This window comes from Haemaphysalis longicornis, unplaced genomic scaffold, assembly GCF_048455015.1.
Source record: "Haemaphysalis longicornis isolate Haplotype H1 unplaced genomic scaffold, Haemaphysalis longicornis Haplotype H1 scaffold_1, whole genome shotgun sequence".
Taxonomy (NCBI): domain Eukaryota; kingdom Metazoa; phylum Arthropoda; class Arachnida; order Ixodida; family Ixodidae; genus Haemaphysalis; species Haemaphysalis longicornis.
In genome coordinates this window covers 346,816,803-346,844,767 of record NW_027526203.1, presented here as the reverse complement: position 1 = coordinate 346,844,767, position 27,965 = coordinate 346,816,803, and the positions used below count along the sequence as shown (strand labels likewise).

General features: G+C 47.9%; 1 protein-coding gene across 1 annotated transcript in view; it reads left to right on the top strand.

Annotated features, from left to right (window-relative positions):
- Positions 1-27,965, top strand: part of LOC144153661 (uncharacterized) — a 207,492-nt gene that overhangs the window by 105,819 nt on the left and 73,708 nt on the right. Inside the window, exons 2-3 of the mRNA XM_077685325.1 lie at positions 8,593-8,655; positions 14,891-15,057. Coding sequence (XP_077541451.1) covers positions 8,593-8,655; positions 14,891-15,057 — 230 coding nt within the window. The remainder of the gene's footprint in view (positions 1-8,592; positions 8,656-14,890; positions 15,058-27,965) is intronic.

Below are 27,965 nucleotides of genomic sequence, written 5' to 3'. Positions count from 1 at the left end.
CTTATTCCCTGCAGCCTTTGAGCAATTATTTTCATTAGTATTTTGAAATCTGTATTAGCCAAGGTTATTGGCCTAAAGCCAGTAAGATTGGCGTTTCATTCTGTATTCAGACTTTGGAATTAACACAGTGCGTGTTCGCACAAAGGAGGGTGGAAGTACTTGCATTTGATACGCTTCGCTAAAAACCAGAAACAAAAAAAAAGGGCCACAATCTCTATGAACTTCTTGTAGAACGCTGCACCTAAGCCGTCAGGGCCCGGAGATTTCCCCCCCTTTTAAATCCCTTACGGCTCCTTCGACTTCGGCTAACGTTATGGGCTCTTCTAATCTCTTTTTCACATCTTCATCTAAACGGGGCATGAATTGAAGAAAGTCTTTTTTGAATTCATCAACTTTCGGTGCAGCGTACCTAAACAGCTGCTGGTAATGTTCCACAAAGGCTTTTTCGATTCGCACTTTATCCCGCGCAAGTTCACCACCCCACAGTATTTCCTCGATTGCGTTGTTTTTTGCATAGCTTACCTCGTCACTTTGCGACCTTTTCGCGGGGGCTTCCCCAGATGAAAACTTCTCAGCCCTTGCCCGAATGGTTGCCCCCCGATATCTCTGTCTATCGCCTCTAACTTATTTTTTATTGTCCTTATGTCATCGCGGAACAGGCCTGGGCTTTCGCACTCAAGCTTCAGTAACTGCAGTAAATTACCTTTTAGCTTGTTTTCTCTTTCCCTCTCTAGCCGTTTGATTGCAGTTCCTCGTTCTATTGCACACAGTTTCCATTCTTGTTTACATAGTTCCCATTTGACTCCCCAGTTCATCTGTTCTGCGTTCTGGTATTTGCGGAATACTTCTTCCACTGTTTGCGTGAAGTGGTTGTCGTCCAATAAGTGTAGGTTCATTTTCCATAATTCCCAACTGAACTTTTTGGAATTGTCCCTTTTCTTTCCCAACAAAAACGAAACCAAACAGTGATGGCTAAATGAAACATCGTCAACGCAGTAGCTTCCGCACAGTGACGCTATTTCAAAAGATACATAAACCCTATCAAGTCGCGCGTGACTTGCGCCTTGAAAGTGCGTGAACCTCAGTGCGCTACTGTTTGCCGCGCAATGGGCGACATCTGCGAGCTCGTTATCTTCAATCAAGTCGCTAAGAACCAGTGCACTCTGATCGTTTGCTCGATGTGGCCCATTTCTATCGCTTGACTCACAAACACAGTTAAAATCCCCGAGTAAAAAGATGCGTCCTTCGTATTTTAACCATGTAGAAATGCTTTCGAAGAATAACACTCTTTCTCGAACCACATTTGGGGCGTACCATACAAAGCACACGAAATTCAAAACCGCAATAGCTACAATCACAAATCACCAGCCTGCCCGTTTCACACGAAACAACATTTTTGACATCAATCCCAATACCACTCCTAACAAAAAGGCAGCACCCCCCCCCCCCCCCCAAAGTTCCTACGGCATGACAAACACATACGCTGAAGCGGCTATTAAAGGTTCGTACCATGGTCTCGCTGCAGTCTTCACTTTCAATTTTTGTTTCTTGGATGCCCAAGATATCTATTTCTTTTTCATCAACCAATCTTTTAAGCTGACGCTGCTTTCGCCGAGCTCCCAGACCCCGTACGTTTAAAGTGGCAAAGCGTAGCGGCCTTTCAAGCACTGCCATTATTTATAGTGAAGACTGCGTCGCGAGCAAGGTGACAAAAAAGGGTGAACGAACTGATGGTTGCAGAAAAGATGAACCAGGGTGGTCTGCTGGGCGTTGTTGGCTGATGAAGATTGCGCCTCTTATTTTAAAGCGTCTTTTCAGTGCACTGCAACGCCGTTCCCGTCCCCTCCTCACTCTGCAGTCGGACTAAGTCACTGGGGGTTTCACGTTGGCTCTGTCAGGAGGTATGCTGGACTTGGGTTTTAGCGTTGACCGTCGACCTTGGGGTGTGGCTTTTGCCGGCGGCTCCTCCGTTCCCAGTTCACCGATGCCTTCGTCATTCGCGGCGGCCTCCCTTGCACGCTTCGCGCTGGCGTTGAAGGACCCCGCTTCCGCGGTTTCCATCTCGTCCCCCTCAGCGTGGATAGGTTCGCCGTCCGCCCCACTGCCGCGTTGGGCCGTGGAAGCGTTGTCGCTAGGCTCCGGGTCTCCCTGGGCCACTGTAATTTCCTTGGGCGCAGTGTCTTCCGGAACTGCAGCCGGTGCCGGCCCGGTGGGCGTGTCCTTCACCACTTCTTCCCCGCCCCCTTCGCCGCGACCTCGGCGTCTTCGGCGTACATGATGTATTCGGCCGTCCTGTCCTCCGCTTGCCGCTCTGCGACATTGGCATAGGTGCGCACACACTGACTCTCGTCGTGTCCGAAGCGACGACAGAAAGCACACCGCTGCACCCGGCACTCACGTCGAATGTGGCCACTCCGGTGACAACGCAGGCAAAGCGGCTCCCGTCCTGGCACGACGACAAGCGCGTTCTCGCGAGCTACTCGTACAGGTGCCGTCAGAAGTAATTGGAGCACGGGAGCTGTGGCCGAACCGCGTAGGAGCGCCGTGTAGCTGCACCGGCGGTAAACGAAAGGAGCAGAACGCGCATGTGCGCCTGCCGACGGTAATATCTCATTTATACATCTCAACCTGCTTCTTTTAATGCGGCTTCGAGCATTATTCGCAGCATACTGGTCTTAGCGATGGCACCGATAGCAGAGCGGTATCTGGCAGTGTCGCTCACACACTTTCAGCGCACGCGAGCTGCTGGAGAAGCGTCGCAATCGCAGGGATCTGAAGAGACAATTTTTCTTTTGTAATATTTTTAGGTGGGTCTGCTATCGGCGCCATCGCCGATACCAGTATGCTGCGAATAATGCTCGAAGCCGTGCTAAAAGAGTTGGGTTGAGAAGTATAAAGATTGATTATGAGCGTCAGCAGGCACGCATGCGTGTTCTGCTCGTTTAGTTTACCGCCGGTGCAGCTACACGGCGCTCCTACGCGGTTCGGCCACAGCTCCCGCGCTCCAATTACTTCTGACGGCACCTGTACCTGGTGCGGGATGTCGTCGACGCTTACGCCTGCCTTGAGCCGAAGGGTGACCAGACGCGTTGTCGAGTCTTGCACGGTGCAGCCCGGCACGCGCCAGCGGTCTGTGGCTACTTCCGTGACTTTTCCGTAGCGCCCCAGGGCGCGTCGCACTTCGTCATCGGGGACGTGGTGCAGAACCCAGTGGAGCTTCAAGCGGACGTCCTGGTTGCCCGGGTCGATGATGAGGCACCGCCTACCTTTGACCTGAAGTTCGGAGGCAGCAACCAACTTCTTAGCTCCACTTGGGTCCTTGAAGGTCACCGCCCATACCTGGTTCATCTGGTATGCCCCCAAAGCGATAACTTCGGGGAGCAATTTCAGTCGAACCAACGTGTCGCGGAAGTCCTCGACTTTGTACAGTCTCCCTTTCACGTCGGCGTGCAGAAAAATAGTGTTCAGGGCAGATGGTCCACATGGCAAATGGGGCAAAATGACTTGATATTCCTGGCTTGCACTGTTATCAAACGTTGACCTGTCACCGCGGGCCGAAAGGCCCGCCGAAGCCGCTCCTTGGACGGAGCTCGCCATCCTGCGTTCGCACTGCGCAGAATCCGGAAGCAGTCGCCATTCGGACACGGCCGGAGTAGTTTGGATTCCAAAGCGAAGCTTTCTCGGACTCACCAATGGCGACCCCGCAGGAAAGCCAATTTTCTTTGACGTGGATGATGATCACGGGTGAAGCGAAAGATGGTTGAACTGCGAAGCTTTCTTTGGTCGAAAGTCAAGGTCGTCTTCAAAGTTATAAGTCGAAGTTCATAACCCAAATCGTTGCACCCAAAACTCACTGTAGGAAAGCTAACTTACAGAACGGGTTTCCACAGGGGCACCTCAAGCGCATGTGCACAGTTAGCACTTTATCCCTGGCCAGTGCCCTGAGTGGGTATGTGCCAAACACTTCAAGGGCATCACCATTATCAAAGTACAAGTAGTAGTAGTAGTAGTAGTAAACTTTATTTGGTGAAAAGGGGCGAGGGAAAAGGGGGAGAGATCAAGGGTGGGATCCAAATTCCAGGACCCCAGAAGCTATTTGGCGATCCCTGGCCCTACTAAGCAGCGCAAGCTGCTGTGCAGGGTCCGAGCTGGACAGGGCTTCCTCCCAGACTCTAATGAGGTTTCGTGGCTATTTTTGTCCCAAGTAATTGGGCAATTCCAGACTGTATGGAATAAATCGGCCTTCTGGTGACATCGCTTACAGTCCTCATTATACTTTTCTGGGAACATAAGTGATAGTCTGGACTTATGTAAGTAGCTGTTCGTCTGTATTTTTCTAAGATTTCTCGCTTCTTCAGCCGTTAGGCTGGGGTGTGGCGTAGGCATTGATCTTCGGTGAAGCCTATAGGGTGTTAATTTGTCTGTGCCTTGACAGTAAGCAGGGAGGGCGTACGAATGTTCCGGGTATCTGCGGTGTATGGCAGTCCTCGCAAGAGAATCGGCCGCCTCGTTACCCTCTAGCCCCTGATGGGCGGAAGTCAAGACAAGTGTGTGCTTCTGTTTTAGAAATTTTGGGAGAAGTCTTTCAGCATTCCTTGGGACGATGCCGCAGATGAAGTTCCTTATGGCCCTGGTCGAGTCAGTGATAAATATTGAGTCCTTATTCTTGAATTCAGCCCATCTGATTGCTAGTATGACGGCAGCAGTTTCTGCTTCTTGAATATTTAGTTGTTTGATAATGATGATATCCAGCATCTTCCCATGTTCGTTGGTAGCTACGGCTGATAAATTGCCTTGCTTGTTTACGGCGGCATCGGTGTAGATTACGTTTGGATTGTCCTGATATGTTTTTCGAATGTAAGGAGTTCTTGGCAATCTTCTGCACTTATTGTGAGTGGGGTCCATTTTCTTGGGAATTGGAGAGGTCTTGATACAGTGCCTTTGAGCGGGCGTTAAATCGACCATCCTATTAATGAAGGCTGCATGAACCTCCTGTCCAGATCTTCTGAGAATTTCTCTGCCTGTTCTGGTTTTCAGGAGGCGTTCTTTCTGGGCACCTAATAGCGTAGTCTTGATTTCTCTGAAGGTGTTGTGTACGCCGAGCTCCAGGAATTTTTCGTTGGATGTGTAAATTGGTAGGCCTAGAGCGGTCTTGTGAGCTGTTTTTATTATTGCATCGGCCCTTTCCTCTTGTTTGTGATCCATCCGGTGGAAGGGGAGGCTATATGCAATGCGGCTCATTATGAGGGCTTGAACAAGGCGGAGGGTGTCCTCCTCTCGCATGCCCTTCCTAACTCTTGTAATCCTTCTTACTACTCTGGCCAGCTGTTGAGCCGTCTTGCCAAGCTTGCTGAGAGTATGTGTGGCTTTATTGTCTTCCTGAATGACCATGCCTAGTATTCTTATTGCGGGGCGGAAAGGGATGTTCTGTCCATCCAGTATAATGCGGCCTGGAGTGATGTTGTTTCTCGTCGATCTTAGCCTGATGAGTTCAGATTTTTCTGGGGCGCATTTCAAGCCATTTTTTATGATCGGATCTTGGAGGTCGTCTACGGACGAAGTTGGTTGAAACGCGAAGATTTTTTCCGCCGCAAACCGAGTCGAATGAAAGTCCAATCTCGTGAGGGATTCGTTAGATCAAAGTCCAAACTCAAACGACACCGAACGAATCCCTCACGAGATTGGACTTTCATTCGACTCGGTTTGCGGCGGAAAAAAATCTTCGCGTTTCAACCATCTTCGTCCGTATACGAAGGGGATATGAATTTTTTTGTAGTCTGGCTTAGTATTTTTTTTTTCTGCCAACAGCTCGGAATTGACTTATTCTGTCGAAGGCAAATACATTTAGGATCGATGATACAATGAGGCTGCGAATTTCAACGTCAGCCAACTTTTTATTCTTTCATTTCAGACTTTTAAGAATTTATTTTACTTTTTTATTGAATTATTTATTCACCTTTTTTATTTGATGATCAAATGTACCTGAATATTTGAAATTACTTCATTTTATTAGCAGGTCCACCAAGCCTTGGTCAATTTCCCCCTAGGGGTACGTGTTGCTCTTTTGGTATGCTTAAGGGACGGCCACACAGGGCCTTTGTGAATGAGTGATCGAAATGATTTGCTGAAGTTATTTATTCGGTCGGCTGTTTCATCAATTCTGAGTGAACCCCCCTTCATTGGGTACATGTGTATATGTATGTATTCTGTGATATATATTCCTTCAGGCTGTACATTAACTTAACCAAAAGCGCGAATAAGAAATGCGATTAATGAGGCGAGAAAATACTGTTTACTTCATAGCGAGAGGTGAGCCGAAGCCAGAAAAAAAACAATGCCCCGACGGGCGAGGTTACAATACAGGACTCGAGCAGAGCGACAGCATGGATTCGCTGCTCAAACAGGAATAAGTTACAGCGCTTGGGCGGCTTCTATTTATACCCAAAAGCCATAACGGTAAAAACGCCAACAAGCGGCAACACGCCACGAACGTCACAGACACACACAACGCTCTTTCCAGAGTTCGTGACAGTCGGTAGCCTCGGCGCACGTTGAGTCCGAGAGAGGGGAGAGAGGAGGACTCCGCTGAGATCGCGGGGCCTCTGTGTCCTTGAACAAGTCTCGACGTGCCGCTGGCAACCACCGGAGTTTGAAGCGCGCCGAAAGCGAGGCATCTGGCCCGGCTTGTCGAAACTTGAATGAAAATGCTGGCGCCTGACGGCTGAAAGGTGCACGCAGTGGCTTCGCCGCACAGCCGAGGAGTGATGTGGGAAAGTACGGCGGCGCTGGCCGATTCGTAACAGGGGACAGGCAATTAACTTGACCACAGCTCTACGTGGACGGTGTTTACAGCTATACAGACCAGCTTTGTAGACCACAGCTTTACGTGGACGAGCAGCGAAAGCACGCGACTACCTGGACTAAGGCGGCCACCCATATGCTCTAAATTTATAAAATAAACGTTTATTCCTCCTCCTTCTTGGTTGTACTCTACGCGAACGCCACACAGAACACGGAGGTCTACCAAAGTACTTCGAGAGCGAAAGAAAGGCCGCTGAGAGGAGAAATAAAACACAAAGAAAAAGGGGGCGCATCCAAGTTGATTCTGATGTATGAATGAATGAATGAATTTATTCAGAAGGGAGAGGTCGAACGCCTCGTGCGGGGGAAGGGGAGGAGGAGGAGGGGAAACATGGCGCTGTGCACGACCTTAAGCGCGGCCTCCGGAGTGATGCACTACAGCAGCCGACCGATTTTTCGGACCTGGAGGGGAACAAAACATAGTCCGAATAAAAGAGTAGTCTGAAAAATCCGTGAGCAAATACTTCTATGGGACAGCTGGCGGTTCCTCTGGTCCGGAATATCCGGAATATCCAGCTAGTCCGAATTTTTGGAGTCCGAAAAAAACGGTCGGCTACTGTAGACGGCGCAGCCAAAGGCGCACAGTTTGAATATGACACATAGAAACGCATTGTGTGATAGTGGAGCCACTGTCGGTGCTGAAGTTCAATCGCTCAAGCTCTTTCGTGTGCTGCACGAAATCCCCTGCAACTTTCTAATAATTCTTTAGTGCCATAGCACATTCGTCACTCGAGTCTAAGCCTGGGAGCGGAAGAAACAACAGCCGATTATTTTCGCATCGACAAAAAAATTATTTCGCGCACTCACTGCTCAAAACACTGGGAAGTGGGCATGTAGTCACCAAATGGCACATCGTACATTAAAAAAATGTGGAGTGTTAGTTTTATTCGGTGCCATAAGGGTGTTTTCATACTTTACAGTAAAAAAAAAAAGTCAGTTCAAAACTCAAACCTGGATGTTTTCTGCTGAGGTGAACTTTCATAGCCGGTAGGAAAGTGTTAAAAACTTAATTTTGACAGCACGTATATATATTTCTCGGCGTTTTTTATGTTTTTGAGCGCCGAAGTACCTGACTAATTGGCGCTTTTTGAGTTCCTAACTTTTGCGCCGTACTCATGAGGCAGGAGCTTCATACCGATGTGAAAGGGCATAGTTCTTAAGCGGCAGACTGCTGTAGTAGCGAATGTGCAAAGAAAACATTGTTTCAATAGATAGACAGTTAATAATGATTGATCTAGTAGGAGTAAAATTCGCCAGAACGTAGAAGTTCGGGTGAGCCGATATGGCGCGATTGACGTGCGCCTCTTGCTTGTTATTTTATTCCTGCGCGCTCTACCTCCCATAATTTCACACTTACTCACCGAAGCTTCAACGCTAGCAGGTCATATCGGCGTGTAATCGTGAATTATGGATAACGCTGTACATACAGGGTTGAGTCTGCCAAGTAGCCGCTTGCAGGACATGTACCAGGAGTGTCAACAGTGGAAGCAATTAATCACAGACATGGAATCACGTAGCCCTTTAGGAAGCGGAACCAGACTTCTGGCCCTTTTGCAGGCTGCCAAAAAAACTGTTCTCATGTGTGCAGGCATGCGTGAACGCAGCCACACGCCATCGCGCACCCACAAGCGAAATTCAGAAAGACAGATATTCTGCAGAATCTGCAAGTATGGCGTTACAGCAACAATACGTAACCTGTTTTTTTTTTTTTCTTTCTCGTTACTTCTGTAGGGTCCAACCTTGTTGGCAAGTTCACAACATCCGTAAAGAAGTTTGTCCAAGATGTTGAATTCGGTAAGTACACGAGTGTTTCTTCGTTGACTTTCTTACAGGGGAGGAAAGAAATGGAAAAAGAGCCCGAAAAATGAATGTCCTCGAAAGACCCTCTCAGGCGCCTTATTTCAGCGTTTATTTATTTTTCAGTCTGATCATGTTGAGAATGAGAAAGGACAGACGCATTTGACGTCATCGGAGGTAATTTTCGCCATGCCAATGATAAGTGTGGTGACTGAAAGTATGTCTTACTGATAACCGAACAAAGCATAATGCTTTAGTTACTGCCTACTTTACTACACTCCAAGCTATACTAAACTTTGTAGCAGTGAATTTTTATCGGACATATTTTAGTACAATTCATTTATTTCCGCTTTTTTGTGTAATTGCCCAGGCCTTTCTTATAAAAAAGCGTTCCCTGCACGCCCAAACTATACTACACTTCGTGCACTCGCTCTCGTATTTCCGCCTTGATTTTTTTAGCCGTTGCGAAGGCCTGACAAGCAAAGTGCCTTTCAATTTGTTTCGTAAGCAGAAGAAATAAGTGGTCTGACGACTGCTGTCGAAAGTGGCGGCTCCAATCACCCCCTAGGTTAACATAAGTGCGGAGCTGCATAACCGATCTATATTTTCCCCCGGCGGACAGGTGAAACCCCAGAGAGAGCCTTGCGAAGAAAATAGATTGTCAATAGTACTTACTCCAGGGCGCAGACACCAAACTCGATTACGGAGAGGCACGTAGAGGCGTTCCCTAGCTTCCACTTAGGAGCCTACAACTGAATAAAAGAGAAGGAAAAAGGAAGACGTCGAACAGTTTGTTTGTGGCTGCATTAAGGGCTTCGCAAGAGCAATGATCAATGGGGCGCGTTTATAACATTCTTATTATTCCGGTCTTTGTGATACCGTATGGCTGTAGTTCCTTAAAATGGATTCGTGGGTGGGTAGGCATTCTATTCTTTTCACAGGTAGGTTAGACTCAGTTCGGAGGATATGCGCTTTGCTGCCTATAGCAGCGTACACCCGTTGGCACATGCCGGGCATGTTTGGAGCACGAACGACCGTGATGTCGAGATCCCTGTGTCAGGTACCCCGCGCTACAAGTCCCATTCTGTGCGCCCTGTTCTCGAACGCCCTATCCACATAAAACCTCCTCGCCACAGCGCCGTGCGAAGGCCTCCGAAAGTCAACTTTTCAACCCTTTTGCATGCTTGTGCAACGGTGAATTATTGAATCGTTCGTAAATGTCTAGCAGGCTTACATGTAGGTAAGTTGCTTCCGAGCGAACCCGTTAATATCTCGATCTGCTTAACATGTCTTCGCGACTACAGTCGTTCGTGAGGGGTGGGAATTTAAAGCTTGGTTTCCTCCCCCACCCCCTCATCCCGAGATGTTCGTTTTATGAGCACCTGCTCTCGCTTGGCCAATTTAACAATATCTCAGTATAAGGCTAAAGTAAGTTGCGTGTTTTTAATAGAGCGGCTTGGCGTGAGCTGTGACGGCTTCAACACTTCCTTAAGCCCGGTTTTATGACGCGCTCATATTCATTGCTATTTCCTATAGCACTCAAATGGTTCATTGCTTTCCGAGTATTCGTTATCGTACTTTTTGTTTTTAGAGGGCAAAAATAAATTTAAAGCACGCTTCCCGTGCTGCTTTTATTGGTCTTTAATGAAGATTCAATTTGAAAGTCGGTTTTGTGACCATCGTCTGTCGTTCGCGTTACTCTTCTTTGCTTGTAGAAACCTTCCCAGGCTCATAGATTGTTTCATCGTCCGATACAATTCGTTAACCAGGGATTGAAGAAAGCGAGAAGGTCATTATTACGCTGAAAATTTGGGCTAGTAGCAAAGGCGTTGACGTCCAGCCTTTAGACGCTCGAAACCGTGCCACGAGCCTACCCACGTTGGCGTTTTGAGATACGACACTAAGTAAACAGGCTTGTGCTACGGGCATTTTGCGCGCAGCGCAATCCCACCAGGTTAAGTGTGTGCGCATGGTGACATTTCAAAACTATATCGAAGACGAATCGAGTACTGAAACAACCGACTCAAATATGGAATATTTTGAACCTTATCTAAAGGACACTTATATTAAAAATTCCATTCATAATAAGCTTGTCACAGCATTTTTCAACGTCGAAATTGGCTAGATGTGATACCAAAATTTTAAGAACAGCTTGCAGCTAGGTGAACATGCTGGCGTTCCTCTAACAATCCCTTGGATAAACAAAACTGGCACTAAGACAAAATCGAAAACGTACAAACAAGCGAACGAAAAAACAATACAGCCGAGCTGTTATAATTTGGAGGGCAAAAATATGATCCCGGGGATTAACTAGCATTGAGATTGGACATCAACAATAACTGGCAGCGAACGTGCGAACAGACGGCCATTGGTAAAAAGAATGGTTGTGCAGACTGAATATATCTATATTTGCAAACACACAAACACTGGTACGCAAGCATGGCTCAGGCAGTTGCACGTAAATGAAACGTGGCCTGGCATGTTAAAGGGCAGATACAAACCTTTTAAGTTCAACCTTTGTTTTTAAAACACGGTCGGTAAGCGCGTGCAGTCTTTATATTAGGTGGCCACAAAATAGCCAGCCAAACGTTGCTGTTCTACGCTCCTTCCTAGGTGTTTAACTAGACAGGCACCTTAAATTTAATTTACATATTGCATCCTTAGTAAAAAAAAAAACAGCCTTTCGAATTCGTGTACTAGTGAAAGCTCGGCGTTCTTTCAGCTTGTCCGCGTTCATTACTCTTTAGAATTCTTTCATCCATAGTCACATAAATTACTGCATGACATCATGGGGGACCACTTATCCGCTTCGAAACCAAGCAGCCCGAAAAATCACTTTTAGTCCGGAGACACGCATCTAACTCCTCTTTTGCGATCCCTCAACCTTCTCCCGATCAGTGACCTCGTTTTGTGCAACTTCGGAAGTACCGATGATAGCTTTCTCAGCCGCTCCCACCTTCTTTATGTAATAGGACGAATAAATCTCACCAACCACAACAACACGGGGCTTTCAATGCGAAATAATTTCTTGCTTCCTCCAGTCCGTACGAACTCCGGAAAACAGTCCGTTGAATTCAATATGATAAGACTGCGGAACAACCTGCCCCTGCCCCTAAAAAGTCGTAAGCCATTATCATCTCTTAAGAGATCACTTAAACGTTTCTTCTTGAATAGTCCTTCATTCACTGTAACCGGACAAATCCAAAGAAGACGTACAAAAACGAGTATATATTATCCGGGAAGCTGTATGTCTCCAGTGGACCACTGCTGCTTTGTGCGTTGCGATTTTCTTTTTTCTTGATTCGTCTCAATGCAAGCACTTTGCTTGATTGATCCCCGTTCTGAGTTAATTGTGTAAAGTGGGTTTACAATCATTTTGTTTTCATGTATATTCTGTTTGCCTTTACCAGGGCTTAACAAATCAGCCAAGGCTGCTTTGCCGCGATTCGACTCCTTTTCTTCTATATTTTGACATTGTTGACGTCCAGTGACGCTTCTTGTTTTTCTAACCACTACTGTGAATGTTTGGCCTAATCAGTAATGAACGATTATCATCGCATGTGTTCACTTTTTTCCATGTCGAATCGGTTTGTGTATAAATCTGCATTATGCGTGTGCTTATTTATTCTGGCTGCTCATTTTTCACCTGTTATTACGCACTTTTTAACAAGAGGTCCCCCACAGCGACAAACTATGGGACCTCTTTCTGTATTCCTTACAGATTGATGCACTGTATTATTTGCAAACTTGCTAATAAACTTCAAACATCAAATAACTTGGAAATTCTTCCACCAGTATGCTCCCCCTTTTCCCCGCTTTTCAATGTCCGGCATTAATTCTGCCCTCCTGCGACGCCACAGAAGCAGTATAGCCGTTATCTCCCAGCCTCCATTTGGTTGCAGCAAAAACAAAATCATTCGTTCGACAACCACTTTAAATAAAATTGCAACAAAAGCAAGCCAGCAATGTGCTGCCGTAAGCAAACAGCGAGGTTTCTTTCTATGCTAGCGATAGCCATAACTTCTGGAGTGCTTTTAGGAACGACGGAAAGAGAAGCGGCGCTTACCTGAACCGCTGCACGGGAAGAACCCCATGGATGCATCTGGATAAAAAGAGGCACGAGCGCTTACATTCCTCCGGACGCCAAACACGCAAGGGGGCAGACCCTGCGATGCCCATTTCGTAGCTGTCTCCGATGGCTGCCGTTACTTTATCCGGAGGCCAAAGGACGCGCACCAGTGCACTGCTAGCGTGGGGATTACCAATCTTGACGACGGCATTTTGGTCGAGTCGGTGCTGTGCAGGGCCCCTTTAAAGAACCCATGAAGGGAAAATGCGAGTTTGGCTCATTAAAAGGACTGCTTTATCCCAATACAATTTCCACAACTTTAACGGAAACATCAAATAACTGTTCTAAATATTAATCTAAACAGATGAATAAATGGCGACCCTGCATGCCTTGTTTTCTAAAAGCCTTATGGCGTCGCGAAGACTTGTTTGTGTGACTGGTGGCGGCCATCAATCCATCGCCAAGAAACATGACTGTGAGGTTGTGCCTCTAATGCTCGTTCGTTGATCGGACTACTTGAATGACAACATGTAGTTAACGCACTGATAACTCTATGCTTAGTACGTCTTCAATTACGTAACAGCTGATGTTGCGTACCTCGAAATTTGATTTTTTTTTTTTTGCGAAAGCCTTAAACACCTTTCTAAGCAAAAAAGCCGGCGTCCGCCGTCCTTAACAGAAAGGGCTCCTTCGGCAGCGGGCCATACCACGAAGCTTTCTGTAGCGCCAGCTTACAGTCGCAAGTAGCGAGAGAGCACGGGGCGTTTAACGCCTCCAGCTTAAACTCGGCAGCAGTGATAAATAGTCGCCCACGCCAGTACAGCGCTGATCAAGGGGGCTTGAGAACGCAGCCGAACGAGAGAATAGACCAACGGCGAAATTCACCATCGTCGTCAGCTCCCCAATTACACGGCGACAGGAACGTGCAGCGGAGCAATGCCTAGGAGACAGATTGAAGCCATTCCAAAGCATTAAGGCTGATCACAAAGAAAAGTGTCCCCATCGGCAAGATTAAATAGCCCTTCTACAACGCGAGGCGGAGGCAAAGTGTTCAGCTGGACACTCGTGCTTTCGCATTCACAACTTCACATTCACAACTTTCGCATTCACAAGTGCTCAAGTGTCCTCGGAGTTTTTATAGTTGATTTTTTTATAGAAAACAACGGCTTTCAGCGCCGGATTAGAGTTTGGGGAGTTACCAAAGGCCATTTCCTTAAATTAAATAAGTTTGCATGTTGTGGGTTGCAGTATTCCATTAGATGCGCTCAAGCACATGCTAGTAGAAAGTAAAGGAGAAAGTAGCGACCGCTTTTAAAATATATATTCTTTGAGAGTACTCTGAGCAATGAGATATCCGCGTACCAGCCCTCAGTGGTTTGCTTCTCGCTGCGACTGATTCGGAGCTCTTCCCCACGAAATCGCTTCGGGCTCTGCTGCTGCCGGCCACACGGGAAGGCTGCTAGCTGTTTTGGCGCGCCTCACTTCTAGCAATATTCATAGCTAGTCCCTGCCATAAATAACTGCAGAAAAGTTTCCCAGTGGTACCGTCAGATTAAACGCAGCTGTAGAATCGCTACATACCAGAGTTCATCACGTCAACGTGATTCGCTTACATTGACGGCTGCCGAATTGGACTGTGGTATGGAAACTGCAGAGAAACTCCCAAACGGTGTTATCCCCAGCCGAAGGCGCCAACAGAGTCCGTTGTCTGGAAAGATCGCTATTTTTAGTGTGGTCTAGGATAAAATATAAATGCGCTGCCCACATTTCCGTCCCTGATCGTGCTAAGTAACTGCGCTGAACTACCCACCGAAAACACGCAGACATTCGTTGGAGCTTTGGAAAACGCCTTTTCGGCCGGTGCTCAGCGACTTTCTTTTGTTTGAACGGTGAAGATAATGTGAACCATTCTCGTGGGGATAAGGTCCATGAGTTTCCCACAGTTTTATGGAGGAGAGGCCGATAAACTGAGCAAACATTTCTGTACTGCCAGTTGAGAACATCATGGCTACGTCGAAATATTTTTCTGCCCCCGGTTATTCCCTACATGTTTTATCAGGATGTTTAGAAATCAACCGATGCTTGAGCTCCGTTCTCGCTGCGCGCCCTCGGCTCTCCCTTTCTGTGCGCGATAAAAGAACGGGGCTGGACCTTGATTTGCAGACCACACCCGTGAAGGCGCGGTCCAGACGAGTGAGAGGCTCTTCATGGCCGAACAGAAGGTCAGCGAGTCCTACCAGACGGTCAAGTGCGCCCTGATCAAGCTGCACGAGCGCTACGAAGCCTCTAAGGCGGAGAGGAACATCGTTCATCGCTACGCCCTTTTCAAGGTGAGTCCGCTTTCCATGCTGCGCTCGTACTCGCCGACCCCCAGCTGCGCATGGCGTGTCATAAAAGTCGTGGACCACGTTTGTTCACCACTCCTGATTCTCTCTCAGTTATCGCAGATGGGCGGGCGCGGAAATTTTGCTTCCAGGACACGCGCTCGACATCCCGAGAAAAACAAAACGTCGGTTCTTTCTTTTCGAAACGAAGTCAGTGCCTAAGCCTTGAATCTTCAAGAGGCACGTGCCATAGCCTTATAGCCACTGTATAAAAACCGATGCTCTCGTACTCGGCGTACTTCCTTTTGTTAACTCTCTAGTTGGGCTAATAGCCTGATACATTTCAAAAGACAGCTGAGAAAACCTCACCTTTAGAGTAGGTAAGGAACTACTTGAGGAGGCGGATTAATATAACGATGAATAAGTTGTGCTGATACCAGCCACGAAAAAGAAATCTGGCCTAGAACTAACAATTCAGGGTCGTCCCACTCTGTGAGGGATGACCAGCGAAGCTTGGCGTATATAGTGCGAGGAGTGCACGAAACAAAACACGTTTATTTTGTTTTTTGCGATTTGCGATTGAGCATGCTTCAAAATAATTACATGAATGAAATTTGCAAGGACTCGAGCTTCATTCCGGCGGACAAACATGGGGCTGTCCGTTTCCCCCCACGCCGTAGACACCTTACTGTCTGTGTAACACACCAACCCAAACCGCTCGACCACGGAGGAGAGTAGACAGACAGGTCGCGTTGGGCCACGAGACGTCCACGTTTAAACCTGCCACCAGCACAACAACGTAGGGCATGAAGCCTAGCTAGGTGTGTACGCCCCCTTCCCTCCCTTCCTCCGTGCACACGGAAACCGGCAACCGGTGAAGTGCGCTCGTGTAGTCGTGAGAGACACCATCGAAAAGAACGCTCCGAAAACCCTTCACGCTGAACAAGAATTATTGGCTCACGTCGGCGTTCCAAGCGGGCAAGTTGCGCTTCATCCGGGAGCGATTCGCCGCTACTCGACGAGGTTGAATTGAGGCGACTACGGCGGTGGCTGCACATTCCGCGGCTTTTTTTATTTTTTAGAGCCCATTTGCGCTTCTGTGTGCACCGACGCTCCTTCCACTCCCGCACTTCTTCCTCCGAGTGAACGACATGAGTCTGTTTCATAGTGAGTGAAAAGTGCAACTGCTAATAGCGGCGGAAGCGCCGTTATCAGCTCATTGCACAACTTGGGAAAGAAGCCTCGCTGGTGGCGATGGGTATGAAACTTGGGACAGAGGCATCGGCGGTGGCATGGAGGAGCAGAGAAGCGGTGCCGAGTAAAGCGGCTTCACTGGAATGTGAACTGGGGGGTCAGACATAGACAGCTTCGCTGTCGTATGGGGAGGGCCCGGGGCATTGGACAAGCACGTTTAAATAATAAACTGTAAGCTCCATCTATCCCTCAGAAAAAAGGTGTGCAACCAATGCGTACTTCCAGTGATTACTTCTGGGGCAGAAACTTGGCGCCTGACTAAGCGACGCTTGAAGCAAAAGTTATGTACATCAGCCCAACGAGCCACGGGAAGAAGGATGATAGGTGTAACCCCTAGGGATAGGAAACGAGAGTCCAATATCAGGGAAAAAACTCGGGTGGGTGACGTCACAACTAAAATTGATAGGGGAAGTGGAAATTAAGAGGAAGGCGGAGAGCTGACAACAGCGGCAACACCAGGGTAACGGAGCGCCTGCCGAGAGACGGGGCTATAGGAGTTGAGGAAGACCATTAACTCGGTTGAAGGATGAAATCATAAAATTACTCCCACCTCCCCTCGCGGGAACGCCTATGTAGATGCGACGCATAGGGGTTTCCGTTGTTGTTTCCGTTAGGTTGATTCTCTCATCGCGTGAAACGTGCCGTGAACCCCCGCCGCGGCTATGACGCAACGTGGCGCGGCTATGACGCAACACAATCCAACACAATCCACTTTAATCCAATCCAATCCAATCCAATCCATGCCAAGCCAAGCCAATCCAATCGAATCCAATCCAATGCCCCTCGCGAGAGAGTGTTCGCTATCAGAGAGGAGAGGGGGTGAGCGGCGGAGAGCGCAGCTCGCGCGGCGAGGAGAATGGGGGAGGGGTGTGGACGGGCAACGACGCCGTATGGAGGGACAAGGCGAGTGAATGAGATGCAGTCGCATCTAAAATTCGCATGCAAGGAATGGACTAGGTCATCGCAAGACAGGGACGGTTGGAAGAACGTGGGAGAGGCCTTTGTCCTGCATTGGACGCAAACGTTGAAGGATATGTTGAAGGGAGGGCTTTCGACGCGTCTATTTAACATTACTCCGGACTTATACTTGTTTTTCTCGAAAGCTAAATGTAAGCTTTCCGAGAGCAACTCCGGAAACATCCTTTGCAGGTTCAAGGCGATGCCGTAAATAATTTCGGTGGGATGGTGTCTTCCTTGTCGGACGCCATTCCTAATAGGGAACTTCTAACTCTATCAGGTGTTGCCGTGCCCATACATTCCTTGTGCATGTCCTCCAGGAGCCCTACTTACGTTTTCTCTATTTCTTGTTGACTCAATACTTTCATCACTGAAGGAGTTTCTACTGAATCAAAGGCTTTTTCGTAATCTGTAAATATCGTGAAAAGAGATTTATTGTATACTCACCGGATGTTTCCACTACCAGGTTGATGGCATGAATGTGATCCCACGCTGAATAGTCTCTCGTATACCCAGCCTGTTCGCTCGATTGTTCAAAATATAGGGTGTCACTTATGCGCATACATACACATGTCTATGCACACGCACACGCAGACACACACACACACATATATACATACATACGGTCCCTTCAGGAGCTTTCGGCTAGAATTTATTCAGCGGGGTGTGTACCCGTAAATTATGCACGGAAAGTGCCGGCGAAGATACCGATTCATTGCCCTCTTATTCGCCGTCTATACAGCATTAGACAACGATTTTCCCCAACGATCGTATTTGGTACCCGTCTTTCGTCTAGTCACCTTTTTTGTCCTGCTTTCAGCCCCCGTTTCTCTTCGTTGGTCAGCAACAGTAACGAAACTTGGCAGTATTTGCCTCTTCTGGAGCGAGGCCCTTCCGCTTCGATTAGAAGCGCCCGGCGGCTGTCTTTGTGTAAAAGAATTTGCATTAAATTCACTTCCTGGGCCGTCTTTTCCTCTTATGGGAGAACGATTAAAATGGGGGGAAACAATACAAATGCAAACGAAAACGACTCCCAATCGAAAAGGTGGTGAGTCCTCCTATCGTGCCCGGTGTAACGCATTTATTATTCAACAGGCTGCTGCTCGCCCAGCGCTCAACTCGGAAGGGAAGCGAAGTAGGGGTGCTCAGGCGTGTTTTTCCTATTTTTATTCTTTTCGAAGACTTTGCTCCTGGAATTTTTTGTGTATTTTGTGGGAGTACGATTTTAAAATCGGCTGCAAAGACTTGTAAATAAAAAGTACTTCAGGGCGGAAGAGGGCTTTAGAGGGCTCCCACTTCGTAACCGCCCTGCCGTAATGAATTCAGAGTCCAGGGCATTTTGTCATTACACACTGTGCGTCTGAACATCTACTGTATGCGTGGCAACACATTGCAATTTAAGTGGCGCCATCTGGACTAGCCATAGTGCGGCTGTGCTAAAATCTGTGGGGAAAATGTAAAAAAAGAAACTGGATACATGGCTATTCGCAGCAAATGTGGAAGCTTGTTCCGAGTTGAAATGTCGTGTATTAAGAAACTTACTCAGGCATTCAGACAGCCACTTCTAAAAAAAAACACACAAAAAAAAAACACAGAAGGAAACGGTTAGTGCTCGTTTCAATGTACAGCCGGTAAAAGGCTTATCTATAACACAGCTTTCGTACTCTCAGCCCTATCCTGCCCCGCCGGAGCGGGATTTTAATAAAACTACTGCAGAATTCTGAAGTCTTAGCCCTTCGCTTTTGCCTCCGACATGTTTGGAACGAGTATGTTTCGGCAGTTTTCGGATATAGCTGGTTGAATTTGAAATCGCTGTTATAGACAAGCGTTTTACCGACCAGTCGCTTGATAGCCCTCGTCTGTGACTCTCTTGACTCTGCTCTGTGGACGAAAATTTGCCAGTAACGAGATTATGAGTGCTTAATTAGAAAATCGGTGAGGCTCAATATAGAAAGTGTTCAGTGGGGGCTACGTTAAAGCAGGACTGAATACAATAGAGGTCAGAAAGGCAATGTACAGTCTTTCAAATGCAGACGTAAGGAATAAAAGACAATCTCAATGTCTCAGCATACTGATAACGGACGTGAACCTGCACAAGTCGCTTCTTAACCACCCCTTTGCAGTCCCGACCTTTTACCCAATTTCCGGCCGTTCCGGCCCGCAGCTATTTTGCCAGTTTCGGGCGCCGCGGAAAAAACCACGAACTGTGCGAAAAAAAAAAGAAAAAAAAACTCACAGGATATTTGTTTTTTCTCTTGCATTTTCCTTGCAACATCTTTTACCAATATTTTAGCAGCGTGTGAAACCGCTCGAAACATTCTCCTGGGTGCAGACAAGAGTTTTTACTGCAGTTTCCCAGAACAGCTTAGTTTTCCTCCTCCCCCTTTTCGTCTTTCTGTCGCTACAAACAGCACAGTCCCTGTTGCTTTGGCCTGGGAGCATGTAGATGAAATGGCTCGTCTTGTCTAGCCTTTACTTGCGCTCCATACGTGCAGACGGGCCCCGATTTTCGGCTCGAACCCACAGATCAGCCACCAGCGCTTGGATGGGATTGCGGGGGTACTGCAGGTCTCCCTGCTCTTTTTCGCCCTGATTCTGCTGCTCTGTGGGCCTGTAAATAAAACTATGGACAATGAAAACATCTAGATGCTATAATAAAAGCTTACTCCGCCATTTCATTGCCTTTCGACAAATTGCGTAGCTCACAGAGTATAATGATCCGCACGGTGCTGTCTCCACCACCGTCATGGTCTTCGTCACTCACTTCTGTCGAATCACTCTCGTCACTAACTGATGGAGGCACGCAGTTTTCGTCCTCACTGAAGTTATCATCGCTTTCGCTAAGTGCACTCCCTAGAACGCACGTGATGAGGAAACGGGAATGCCTCTCGGTGAACCGCGCTCACAAAAGCGCTCTGGAATCCAGAAAGATCGTACTGTAAGGGGCCTTATCATACTGAACATTGTGCAGCACCCTTGTGAAAAAAGAAGAAAACTTTAACCGTGGCCTCCGCGATCGGCTGCCGGCGGCGCGCCGTTGCTCCGGCCGTCCCATTCGGCGCGTCCCCCAGCAAAAACTTGTAATTTGGCTAACTCCGACACGCGCCGCGAGGCGGCGCCGTTAGCCTAAGGTTGAAGCGAGGCTCATCTGACCGACACTGCCTGCGATTTCAGGTGTTCGTCAGTCTTCGTTGTCGAGTTTTCACTGCAGACAAACCTTGAGTATGCGCTCGATGTGTTTTCACTCGTTCCTGCAAGCAGTACAAAGTTAAGGTATGTACGTTGTTTAAAAGGCACATGTTCGTTTTGCATATAGCCGGTTTGGTTACGTCTAAGTCGAATGAGGCAGCCCAAACTCTTTTCGCATTTCGTGCAGATTGAATGCCAGTGTGCTGAATTCTTTTGTCATTTTTACGGCCTTTTCGCGTGCTTTCACGGCGCAGGCTGTTTCGAAAGTACTTGGCCACAGTGCGCGCGTGTTGTTTCACGGCGCGTGTGCGGTCGCGTGCGCACGCGTGCATGTTACGTGTGTGGTGTGCGTGGGGGTTCGTGCGCCTGTGTGGCGTGCGGGTGTGTGCATGCGTATGTGGGTGGGTTCGCGGCGCGTGTTTATGTGTGTGTGTGTAGGTTCGCACGTGCGCGCGCGCGCGTGTGTACATGCGTGTGTGTGTGCCTGCGTTTCTCGGTGTGTTCGCGGCGCGTGTCAATGTGTGTGTGTGTGTAGGTTCGCACGTGCGCGCGCGCGCGTGTGCATGCGTGTGTGTGTGCCTGTGTTTCTGGGTTTTCTTTGCCGTAATTAAAGTATAACGTATCCTGAAATGACTTTGTTTGTCCTCTTGCCCAGATATATCTTCGGTGCATTAGCCTCCAATGTTTTTGGCAACCGCGGGAAAAATGTTCTGCTGAGTTCAAGGACGCGGGTTCGATTCGCGGCCGCTTTTCTGCTGGAGGCGAAAGCGAAAGCGCCCGTGTGTTCCAGATTTCGGCGCTCGTTAAAAATCCCCAGGCGTATGGGCGTCGGCGGGAGGGAGGAGGGGGTGCAAAAAAGGCCCTTGCTCCCCCCCTCACCCAAACCATTCTAACACTTTACCCCATGCCCTCTCCCTCTTCCTTCGCGCAACAATAGATTTGCCCCCTCAAGGTAAAATCCTGCCGACGCCCATAACCAGGTGGTCACAATTAATCCGGAGCCCTCTACTACGGCGCGCCTCATCGCTTATGTAGCGTCGACGCGTTAAACCTCATAATAAATAAAAAATTGACCCAGTTCCAGCCACGCAATTTCAACGAAAGCATTGCAGGAAGTTTGTCTTACCCAACACTGGATCGGAACAACGCTTTGTAAGACACCTATGCGTCGTGAAAGATTACACTTCACTTAACAATTTTTCTCTTAAATGAATGCAAACAAAAAAAGTGATATCGTTGGTACTCACAAAAAAAAAAATCAATGCACTGCGCTCTTTCTTTGTATCACGCGCTCTTTCATGTACTAAAATAACAAATACAAGTTTTCCAGAAATAAAACCTTATCTTTTTAAATATGCGCGACAACAAAAATAAAAATTAGTGATGTGCAATGAATTCACTTACGCTTCACAGCGGCCCCAGTCCACGTCAAAAATTAAACGGCTAGTAATTAATGGCACCTGTAACTACTTCTATCTACTGCATTGATGAGCGGTTGTAATTTTCGATTATACGTCTCACACACGCTGCGCAGGCCGAGTTTTCCTCCTGTGCGCCCGCCCGCGCCACGGAAAGCGACCTTAGGCTAAGCGCGCCGCGGTGCGGCGGAAAACGGCGAAACGGCCTCTTCGGAATTACGCTCTCTCCGGGCGATTGGAACGGCCGGAGCAACGGCGCGCCGCCAGCAGCCGATCGCGGAGGCCACGCTTTAACAAACAAAGTTCACTTATCCCTCAAAAGATGGCGCATCATGTATACAAAGGATGCCGGCGCATCGCAGTGAGAAAAGCTGCGAAATTTATCACTACACAAGCATGCCGGGCATAGTCCGACAACGAACCGCTACAGCTGTCTGGCAACGGACCGCAACGCGTGAAGGTGCTGCATTATCGGCGTTACCAAGGATTCAACCAATAGAAAGTGGGGTGTGGTGCTTTGTTTGACCGCCAACACGCACGCGTCTGGAAGCCAGACGTTCGCTTGGATGGTGCATTCGCGACTCAGGCGTTACACAAAAAGCTTCTCACAATTTTCGTCGACAATTTGCCCCGGAATAAATACAACTGCACCTTCCTATCCCGCACGCGGCACCCACCTTTCGCAACCATTATAGATGTCGCCGAGAACGGCTGACACATAGTACTTGCAGCGCAGTTATATGCATACGCATGGATGCTGTGTTTTCGTTCTTTCTAATACTGCGCCACGCACTTCTTTTTCAAAGGCGTTGTGCTGCTGCGCACGAGGACGCGGGTTCGATTCCCGGTTGCGGCGGCCGCTTTTCTGATGGAGGCGAAAAGCAAAAACGCCCGTGTGTACGAGATTTCGGCGCACGTTAAAGATCCCCAGGGAGTCCAAATTATCCCGGGGCCCTCCACTACGGCATGCCTCATCGCCTGCGCTGCGTCGGCGCGTTAAACCCTACAATCGATCAGTCAGTCATTTCTTTTTCCTGAATTTTGTTGCATCTTTGCGCAGTTCAGTGAAGAAGTGAAACAGTAGTATGGGCGTAATTGTGGATGCGAAACGAAGAAATCAACGAGAAAAATAGAGTACATACAGAGTAACCACCGTCAATTTTTTGGGCAGGAGTAACAATAGCGGGTTACTCTTATTGGAAGATGACCTAGGGCAGTAACGACTATTATTTGACGAGAACGAGTACCGTATTTAAGATTCGTTCTGATTTCTCGCGTAGACGACAATGTGAGACAGCAGCCATCTTGAGCTCCGTTCTAATTTTCGCGGAGTCGGCACGTAGACTGCTCGAGAAGACATTAGCGAAGTCTGCAACCCTGCAGCTTACTTTGTGGTCTAAGGGCCCTGCTCTCGGCGCCGTCAATTTACCGTAAACTGTGAATCCGCCGGAACCCGACAAAGCTTCCTGCGAATTCATCGGAACTATTCACGGTGAATTCGCCATTTTTTTGCGTAAGCAAGATGTAAGCAGACGAAGACGTGATGCACGTATATATCTATGACGACATGCAGTGGGATTTGACGCTTAGCTTATAAAGATTACAACCAAGCTATCAAATATTGCGCATAAAATGTATAAAAACACTTGGAATGTGTTATAAAAATTAGGACGGCAGCTGAGGCTGGCAGGAGGTACACATTTGTTCAGGTTAAATTTGGCGTCAACACCACGAGGCGATCACGTGACGTTGATTCAAACGCGAGCGAAAGGCGGGTGTTGAGCTAAAGAACATCACACAAACTTTTTTACCGTATCTATTTATTCCTTCAATAACTTCCAGTAGCATAGTTGATCTCTCTGCTTCAATGCAAGCTTTGTTGCGTTATGCATTTTCCCGGCCGTCACCGCCGCCACCCTATCGCCTGCTGCTATGTTACAAGTTTACGGCTTTACCACAGAAAAAAACGGCCGTGACCATCGGTTGTATGACGCGGTAAGGATAGCCAAACGCTACGCCTGATACCGGCGGAGCGTACAGATTCCGCCGAATCACTCATTCCTCAAGCCTGAACTAAATTAGCGCAGTAATGAATAAAACGGCGAGATTTATTTGTTATTTTTCTCTTGAATTCGATCATGTGACCCAGCAGCCTACTAGGAGAAGTGTGGACAAATGCCATGCATTGGGTTCTCTTTGTCATGGAGACGCTTTTACTGCCCTCATATGTTGCGGTTACGCAAAACAAATAATTTTTATTTTATTGCCAAACATAAAAGCAAACTACTGCATGTCATTTGTATGCTCCGTGATCCTACTGCATGCCATTTGTATGCTCCGTTATCCTTGACTTGGAAACAGTCGGAACTATTATTTCTTTCGGAAGAAAACATGTTTTAAACCGCACATCATGCGAAACTGCGCCTGCTGCGATTTCCTGGACATTTCGCGGCGCCGAAAGTCGGGGAAATTTTCCCCCTTATTTCGCGGCAAAAGCAGCCGCCATTTTCAAGCTGTTACGTAACATTACGTCACTTTTACGCAGCCTGAAGTTGCCAATGTGTGACGTAATCGCTCCCGCCAACTGTTTAAATTATGTCACGCCTTCTCAGCCAATCACAGAGAGGGTGTCTATTACAAGCAGTATTGTTGCTGAATAGCAAAGACAGGCTTACGTTGTCATTTCCGGTGCATTTAGTCTAGTTTTTCATTGTCGGCCAATAATTATGCGCTTTCAGTAAAGAGAAATAAAGCACACTTAAGAGATCTGGCGCCCGTAAACGTCATGAAACGTCAAAATGACGACAGCACACACAACCGCTTTGTCAACTGGAAGCACGTGACCAAAATTGAAAGCCAACCAGACAAAAGCTTCCGGCGAACTCACAGTTTACGCTGAATTTACGGCGTCGAGAATAGGGTCTTTGAAGCCCTTTTAGATGCCCAAATAGACTGCTCCCTAGTCTGTCTACGATGCCATCTGCGAATTGAAACGCACCCTTACCTTTTTTTTTTTTATGGTAACACCTTAAGCCCTACCTTTAGAGGGGCCCTGCAACACTTTTTTCAGCTTTTTTGTCTAAATCTAAATGATTTCAAAACGTAGGCAACAAACACATCCAGTAGTTATAATAGGGGAACACAAAATACCTCAGCCAAAAATTACGGCTCTATGCCTACCAGACAACTAAGAATCTTGCTCAAAAGATTTTCTCTCTTTCCCGTGTTTTGGCGTTTTTTGAGTGCTAGAATTACGTCAGTACAGCAATGTAGCGGCTACTGGCCGGCTTTCCTTCATTTGCAACCATGAAAGCATTCGATAGCCACTTTGAGAGAGAGAGAGAGAGAGAGAGAGAGAGAGAGAGAGAGAGAGAGAGAGAGAGAGAGAGAGAGAGAGAGAGAGAGAGAGAGAGAGAGAGAGAGAGAGAGAGAGAGAGAACCTTTATTGCAGCAGGAAGACGCTAGGTCAAGTGGGGAAGCGGGAGTAAAGGGTGGGGTTTAGTAGCTTGGGTCTTCTTGCAAACGGACAGTTCAAACCGAAACCGATGTGCTCCTCGAGGAGGCGCAAGAGGCCACATGGGGTTAGGACAGCAGGCTCACGATTCTAAACTGCTTGTGCTAGACCGCTTTCTAGAGAGTAGCGCGCAATTAAAGTCAGCGTGGAGGGTTCCAGTGCACTTTAAAAGGAAGCCAGAAAAGCAAAGCAAAAACGGAAGGCGTATATGCGGCGACGTGCAAATTACGCAGTGCGGCTCCATGCTGGTGATAAATATAGCTTTCGCAGTTCTTCCAGACACGAAGGAAGGAGTGAAAGCGTTTATGGGCAGTGTTGCAAAGTCCCTTTAGGCCACGTTAAACAGAGACTTTCAGGTACCACGGCAACACTGCCTCAAACATACCAATGTGTCGTAACCATGTGCGTTTACAAACCGCACACAATAAATAAATCGAAAAGGACATGCTCATATGCAACCCTAAACGATCAACAACTCGGTTCCTTTTTTAAATCGCAAACCACGCTATTAGTGGAAAAACTATGGAACATGCAGGAATGCATAAAAGAAATCAGCCTCGTGAGGCGAGAACAAACGTGTCGGTTTGGGAAACGACTTCATTTCTATAGTAAAGAACGCGAACAACAAATACAAAACAGACGTGAAAATTTATTTCCGTTTACAGCGTACTTTTTTGTTCAGTTCAGCTGTCTCTGTCACGCATGACACTCAGTGCTTTCTTCCCCATAATTTATGTCATTCGCTGGAAGCCTTTCGTGACATCAGGCTGAGAAAAAAAAAAACGATCTAGGGTGGTGCCGAAGACGTCGACAGCAGATTGACCTGCCTAGAACAGAATTCTGTATGGCGTGCGCTCCCTGTATTTTTTTTTTTTTTGTGCACATCACGGTGCATTTGGTGGAACGTAGGATTATAAGATAAAAAAATCATGCACCCCTTCATTTAACGCCAACGGTGGTTGAACGCGAAGTTTTCTCGGGACGGACTCTTCGGTTGTGGCCAAACAGCCACGGCTTGTGTAACAGACACCTGCTCAACCACAGCCACCCGCCAGATTATGCCAGCTTTTGGCTGACCACTTCCTGAGTGCCATAGACGTGCTTAAGCTGGACGAAGCCCACGCCCGAATGTTTGGCAGAAGCATCGGTTATCCAGCGTTTGGCTACAAGACGATCCAGGACTTGGTGCTCGAAAGGAGCCTGTTGCAGTATTTCGTCGCGTATGTCAGTGTTGTTCCAGTTGTGAACAACGTGCGGACATCATTGATCACGAGACGTGGTCAACCATACTGGGGTGGGGTGTGAGCGCTCGCATGTGCCGTAATCTCTAGCTAATCACTAGCGCCACCTTCAGCACCGTTACGCTATAATGCCCTTGACACTATACCGAAACGTGACCATTTTTATTCCAAACTAGGACATCAAAACAAGATACAATGAAAAAATACAAGAAAGAGACAATAAAAGAGAGATAAAAAAAGACACAAAAATTGGCCGCGTATCTGCTCCTTTTGTTGCAAATGTCGTCAAAAGACGATAGTCTTTATCGACTTTTGCCAAGTAAATGCCTCCCTTCGCTTTCCCGCTCACCTATCATGTTGTTCCTCTTGCGTCGTGATGTGGCAGGCAGTCAAAGGCAGACTCAATATCCACCAAAACCAGAAATGCCACTTCGTCCATGTGTTGGACCTCTTCCAGTGCGGATACAACATCAGCGATGCTGTCGGTAGTGCAGTGAAGACGAAATCCGGTCTGTTGCTCAGCAATAGCTGCAAGGGCTCGGACGATCCACTCTAGGTGAGATAGAATGATCATCTCAAAGAGCTTCCCCGCAGCCGAAGTTAAGGACACAGGTCTGTATGAGCTGGCTGCGGTCGGTGGTTTTTTACGTTTCAGGAGTAGGAAAACAAGGGCGAGGAGCCAGAAAATTGGCAGTACCCCCGTGTGCCAGACGATATTGAAGGCGCTTAGAAGGCATTCTTGCTCCGGGCTGTCCAAGTTCCGCATCATTTGATAGGTGATGTCGTCACAGCCAGGAGTGCTACGACATTTGTCCTCTCCAGGGCATTCCTAAGGTCATGCATTGAAAGGTCTTCGTGGCAGAGCGCTGAGATATTGGAACCATTCGGCTCTAATGGCAGCTTTTCTTTCAGCGCGTGGGCTAGAGGCTGCTGCGAGGATGCAGGGGGTGGTGGAGCGAACCTATCTGCAAGCAGTTCCACGAGTTCCTCTGTAGTAATACCCTCTCGAATGGCAACGGCATGCACTGGCTGTCGTGGAGTCGGCGGCTGTAGTAGTCCATGCAGCAATCTCCAGGCCTGTCTAGGTTGTCGTTGGGTTTCTAACGACTGGCAGATGGACTCCCAACTAGATCGTCGGCGTTGCTTGGAGTGACGATGGCAGGCAGCATCCAGTCTGTTGTACATTGTCCAATAGGGCAGCAGAGTTTGTACGCATGGCTTGTCGCTGCGCACGTCAAGGGGCTGCCCGAAGGTTAAGAAGCTTCATATCCGGTACGCGCTGTGCAAAGTTCGCCCGGTAAGGGACCGAAGCTGCGGTGGCACACCCGGCGAGTTGTCCGA